The sequence below is a fragment of the Bufo bufo genome, chromosome 6, assembly GCF_905171765.1.
Source record: "Bufo bufo chromosome 6, aBufBuf1.1, whole genome shotgun sequence".
Classification (NCBI taxonomy): Eukaryota; Metazoa; Chordata; class Amphibia; order Anura; family Bufonidae; genus Bufo; species Bufo bufo.
The window spans coordinates 285446185-285452893 of record NC_053394.1 but is presented as its reverse complement, the minus strand read 5'-3'; the positions used below and the strand labels follow the sequence as shown (position 1 = coordinate 285452893).

General features: G+C 41.8%; 1 protein-coding gene across 1 annotated transcript; it reads left to right on the top strand.

Annotated features, from left to right (window-relative positions):
* Positions 1–1625: 1625 nt before the first annotated feature.
* FAM187A (family with sequence similarity 187 member A) lies at positions 1626–3699 on the top strand. The gene is given in 5 exon segments (XM_040438432.1): positions 1626–1635; positions 2653–2765; positions 2768–2836; positions 2838–2945; positions 2947–3699. Coding segments are annotated over 5 exon segments (1053 nt in total).
* Positions 3700–6709: the final 3010 nt, after the last annotated feature.

Below are 6709 nucleotides of genomic sequence, written 5' to 3'. Positions count from 1 at the left end.
AAGCCAAACATTCTGAATGCCAGGCTGATACATTTTACCTACTGTGACAACTCTGGGTCACTTAGCTCTCAGGATCGCTGTCTTCTCCGCTTAGGGTACTTTCACAGTAGCGTTATTCTTTTCCGGTATTGAAATCCGTTAAAGGGTCTCAATACCGGAAAAAACAGTTTTAGGCTACTTTCACACTTGCGACAGAGTGATCCGGCAAGCAGTTCCGATCCGGCAAAACATATGCCAACTGATTGCATTAGTAGGACTGATCAGGATCCTGATCAGTCTTAAAAATGCCTGATCAGTCAAAAAAAATGCATTGAAATGCCAGATCCATCTTTCCAGTGTCATCTGGCAAAACGGATACGGCATTTATTTTTTTATCACCTTTTTTTTCGGTCTGGCGCAGACCAAAAGGACTGATCCGGCCTTCTGGTATTTTGAATGGCACTAATACATTCCTATGAAAAAAAAATGCCATTCAGGCAAGTCTTCAGTTTTTTTTCGCCGGAGATAAAACCGTAGCATGCTGCGTTTTTCTCTTTTGCCTGATCAGTCAAAATGTCTGAACTGAAGACATCCTTATGCATCCTGAACGGATTACTTTCTATTCAGAATGCATGGGGATAAAACTGATCAGTTCTTTTCCGGCATTGAGCCCTTTTGACAGAACTCAGTGCCGGAAAAGAAAAACGCTAGTGTGAAAGTACCCTTAGACGGTTGGCACACCTCAAGAAGCCATTCCAACAATGGAGATTTGGGTGCAAACTGGCCACGACCAGTTTTATTGTCACTTTTACAGCAGTCCAAACAAATCATAAACATAGATCCTAGGCCGTCTGGCCACTGACTACACAGTATTTCTCCCTCTCTGTTGGGATCTGGGTCTACCACCCAGCTCCCCAAAACACTGCAGTGCTTACCCCACACAGGGTTAGAGGGTCCCGGCTCCCACAGGCCTTGGCGCAGCCCACATATACCTGAGCTCCTCAGCTGGCTGCTAATTATCTTAATTACCAGCCTAGCTGCTGTATACAGTGGGAAAAACCTATTTTCCCAGCCTTTCTTGTTAAGATTTTAATTGGCCCTCTGGCAGCTCCACTGCCACCCTACACTGATAGATTGTAACAGGCTATCAAGACAGGAGAGACATTTGTACAGCTAATATATTTATATTGAATTGCCTAGACCACTAATTTCAGGATTAACCCTTTCAAGGTTCCGTTTTTGCGTTTTCGTTTTTTACCCCCTGCCTTCCGAGAGCCATACTGTTTTTATTTTTCCGTTCACATAGCTGTATGAGGGGCTTGTTTTTTCGTCGGACAAGTTGAACTTTCTAATAGCATATTTTAATATTGCATTCAATGTAGTAGGAAGCTGGGGGAAAAAAATCCAAATCGAGTGAAATTGGAAAAAAAAAAATCCCACTCTTGGGGTCGGTTTGATTACAGCGATAACTGTATAGTTTTTCTGGTGTTTTTAATACGTAAAAAACAACGATTTTTGCTTTGCATCAAAATATTCTGACCCCCATAACTTTTTTATATTTATGTCTGCAGAACTGTGTGAGACTAGTTTTTTTACGGAGTGATCTGTAGTATTTGGGGAAGTGTAGTGGTTCAAGTAGTGCAATAATGGAGACTTGTTGGTTATGCACACCGTATCAGAGTGACTTGACAGCAAAGGGGATTTTTCTAGGTGGCCTTTCCTGGACTGTTGTGAGCCAATAAGGTGAACCCAATGCCTTCTCCTGTTCTTCCAGCATGGGCATATACTTCCCAAATCAGCAAGAGAGAAGCCAGTACAGAAGGGTAACATTTTCACGGTTTTCAGATATGGTGAAAAGCCAGAAGTCACCAGAAACCAATGCCAGACAAGAAGAGGAACCTCACAGAGCTCCCTATGATGTGAAAGCAATACAAAATGGCACCAGATTGATCACGTTACCTTCCTATGGGTTTTTCCAGTGGGTTGGGACAAGAATAGTGATAATTTCCTGCATCCGCTTTTTTTGGGGACCATAAATTATGGATGATACACGGACACAATACGGCCGTAAATTCAGGATGCAAATATTTTTATTGAGAAACTGAACATAAAAAAAAAATGGATCACACTCACAATGTGAAATTATCTTGGGGGATGATCAGAAGCAATGTCAGAAAATATTGTTTTACTGAAAAAGTAGTAGAAGCTTTGAGCAAACTTCAAGCTTATGTATGCTACATATAAACATATATCTATCACAAACGAAAGGTAAAAAGAAGATAATGTTGGGGCACACTAGATGAGCTATGTGGTCATTCGTCGGGCACCAGAGGGGGAATTGAACACTTTTTGCCAAGTTCTTCTGCCAATTATATTTGCTCTCTGCAAGGTGTCCTACTGTTGGGACCCCCCAAACTGTTTATTTTCCTTAACAAAAAGGGATTGTCCAAAGTGTAGAAGTACAGTAGAATTTAGAACCTTTTTTTTTGCCAACAAAGGAATGTTGGATCATAATGATTATTCTGCTCTATTGGGTCTCTGGTTGCTTCAACGACAAGTCAATATGAGATCCCATTTGATGTGTCATCTATCTTGCCTGCATTTAAAGACTTGGTCAGCCAACTATTTGCCTTCTAGGGCACGATGATTCCCTGTTTTCTCCTTGTGTAACAGTTGCATTCCTCCTCCATCTAATTCCAGCAAGTAGTTTTACCATTGTTGAAAGAGACGACATCTACAGGTCTGTTCAATGCCCGGCATTCTTATTGTTTGACCCAGCTGCCTTACCTTGCAGACATGAACCTTTGAGCTTCCTTGCCATTGCAAGCCTGAGATAATAAAGTCCGTAGTATGGTACTAATCAGAAGAACACGGGTAATAAGAAGACGCGGGTGCTTACGGACTTCAATGGTACAGTCCAACTTGATGTTGAAAATGTTCAGAGTAGTACCGACATTGTTTTCCGGATTCAGTATCCGGATGTTCAGCCTAATTGTATTTAAGGCACAAATAGAAGATTCTGGAATTATATGTGTGGCTCACAAGATGGACACTTCTTTTATGGATACAGTGGTGGATATTCAGGACTCCAAGAATGCCTACGTAGCATTTGAAAACCAACATGGTCACCCCCAACCAGATTTAGTAAGCAAATACTTTGTGTCCTTCACTACATTTTGGGAATGGACAGTCTGTGATCGATGTGATGTAAGGGGGGAGCAAATGAGAATTGGCTTATGCTATATCAATAGTACCTACCTGAACCCCAGATTTCGTGCGGCTCCGAGCGATGTGACTTCTTGTGGCTCAGAAGGTGTTCCACCGAAATTCAAGAAGTTGCTATCTACTCGAAGACCAGAGATCATAGTTAGGAGCTGCATGACTCCATGTCATAAGCCAAAGAAGGGCATTCTTGGTAAATTAAGCACGTTGATGCATAATATAATGAAGCTTAAAGATTATATCCCATGGCTCCCAAAGGTTCCAACCCAGTTACATACTCACCCACTAGGTAGCAGACTGACTATTGCTTGCCCAGGAGCCAAACCAGAACAGGCTGTGGCTTGGGACAAAGATGACAAAAGACTTTATCGCACAGAGTATCTTATTGGAATTAATAAGTCTATGAGAGTCTTTATTGATCATGGAAACCATCTGAACTTTCGCTTTGTTCAATACAATGATAAAGGAATTTATTATTGCTGGCTACAGGGAAGATGAAAGCTGCTTCAGGTTGGCTGTGCAAAAAGATCAGTAAAGAAACGTCATTTCAGTGACCCCGAGTCCGTATTTGCCATGAAGATCATCGGGATAAGTTATGTATTCTTCTTCATTATTTTCATCTTGATTCACAGTATCAAGTGCTGCTTCAAAGACCTGAAGCGCTTGCTGTTCACTGAACAACCTAGCACAATACATGAGGACAGAACAAGACTACCATAAAATATTAAGGCTTTGTCATTACTTCTTGCAGCTTGCTCGCCTTTTATGAAGTTGATCCTTCAGAAATATCAATTCAATTAGCAGAAAACTCTGAGGATCATCTGAGCAAGTAGTCATCAATGACCAAATCTCTACATGTTAAAATTAATAAATCAATACAATAATCCAATATTTGTTGGTTTTAATTATAGAAACACAACTGATTTTGTGGTCTTGAGAAAAGTATTTAATGCCCTTTCTTATTGCCATTTGCTCAAAAGCTGGCACAAAGTTGTGAAACCAGCAGGTGGCAGCAGTGAGCTACGATTCATAGATTTAATTCAAACACAATCCTATAATGTCTCGGCTATGCAGATAATTTTTATATTCAGAATCATTCATCATAAGCCACTTAACCATGAGTATAACTGTCCGTTCCAGTTTTCTTTAGACCCACTGACCAGTCTTTAGTAAAGTAATCCTACATTTTCTTGAAATCATTCTTTACTAAAATGCAAGTTTGGTGCAATTCCTTGGTTCAAGGGTGTAGCTAAAGGCTAATAGAACCTGGTGCAAGATTTCAGCTTGGGCCCCCTTCCTCAGTGCTTGTGGCAGCACATAGCCTTCATGCTGCCTGTGCCAAAAAATTAAACTCTACCCCCCCCCCATGCAAACTCTTAACCTAACCCCTTCCCTCCACCAGAGGTGTAACTTGACTATCATGCACTTTCTATAATACCGGTGTCTTCTTATGCGGCAAAAAGGGTCTTTGGGACAGGCTCCAGGGCCTGGTAGTGACTGCTACCTCTGTACCCCCCGTATTGCTACGCCCCTGCTTTGGTTATTTATGTTGTAGTATCTGGAGCAACTTCCCTTCACTCATGGGGAAGAGATATAGCTAGTATAATTTGGATTTCCTCTCCTCTCTATTGAACCAGTATGGACCAGTAAACCATGGCCTCTGTGGAATATACAACCTTGAAGGGGTGGACCTAGTTCAAAATACCAGGCAAAACAGAATACTCACTGTAATTCATTCTACAGGGTGGGCCATTTATATGGATACACCTTAATAAAATGGGAATGGTTTGGTGATATTAACTTCCTGTTTGTGGCACATTAGTATATGTGAGGGGGGGGAAACTTTTCAAGATGGGTGGTGACCATGGCGGCCATTTTGAAGTCGGCCATTTTGAATCCAACTTTTGTTTTTTCAATAGGAAGAGGGTCATGTGACACATCAAACTTATTGGGAATTTCACAAGAAAAACAATGGTGTGCTTGGTTTTAACGTAACTTTATTCTTTCATGAGTTATTTACAAGTTTCTGACCACTTATAAAATGTGTTCAATGTGCTGCCCATTGTGTTGGATTGTCAATGCAACCCTCTCTCCCACTCTTCACACACTGATAGCAACACCGCAGGAGAAATGCTAACACAAGGCTTCCAGTATCCGTAGTTTCAGGTGCTGCACATCTCGTATCTTCACAGCATAGACAATTGCCTTCAGGATGACCACCAAAGATAAAAAGTCTAAGGGGGTCAGATCGGGAGACCTTGGGGGCCATTCAACTGGCCCACGACGACCAATCCACTTTCCAGGAAACTGTTCATCTTGGAATGCTCGGACCTGACACCCATAATGTGGTGGGGCACCATCTTGCTGGAAAAACTCAGGGAACGTGCCAGCTTCAGTGCATAAAGAGGGAAACACATCATCATGTAGCAATTTCTCATATCCAGTGGCCTGGAGGTTTCCATTGATGAAGAATGGCCCCACTATCTTTGTACCCCATATACCACACCATACCATCAATTTTTTTGTTCCAACAGTCTTGGAGGGATCTATCCAATGTGGGTTAGGGTCAGACCAATAGGCGGTGGTTTTGTTTGTTAACTTCACCATTCACATAAAGGTTTGCCTCATCACTGAACAAAATCTTCTGCGTAAACTGAGGGTCCTGTTCCAATTTTTGTTTTGCCCATTCTGCAAATTCAGTGCGCCGATCTGGGTCATCCTCGTTAAGATGCTGCAGTAGCTGAAGTTTGTAAGGGTGCCATTTGTGAGTAGCTAATATCCGCCGAAGGGATGTTCGACTAATGCCACTCTCCAGTGACATGCGGTGAGTGCTACGCTGTGGGCTCTTGCTGAATGAAGCTAGGACAGCCACTGATGTTTCTTCATTAGAGACAGATTTCATGCGTCCACATTTTGGCAAATCCAACACTGAACCAGTTTCACGAAACTTAGCAAGCAGTTTGCTAACTGTAGCATGGAGATGGGTGGTCTCGTAGGGTGTCTTGCATTGAAATCTGCTGCAATGACCCGGTTACTGCGTTCACCAGACATCAACAAAATTTCTATCTGCTCCTCACGTGTTAACCTCGGCGACATGTCAATGGCTGTAAACAAAGACAAACTTGTAAATAACTCATGAAAGAATAAAATTACATTAAAACCAAGCACACCATTGTTTTTTGTGTGAAATTCCCAATAAGTTTGATGTGTCACATGACCCTCTTCCTATTGAAAAAACAAAAGTTGGATTCAAAATGGCCGCCATGGTCACCACCCATCTTGAAAAGTTTCCCCCCTCACATATACTAATGTGCCACAAACAGGAAGTTAATATCACCAACCATTCCCATTTTATTAAGATGTATCCATATAAATGGCCCACCCTGTACATTTGCTACATTTTCTGAACCACCTTTTATTGCTCCAAGCCTTGATGCACAAGGAATTTGACAAGGATCCTCGTCTAGTAACCAGAGCAGAATGTGGCCACAAAGAGCATCCCTCTGAG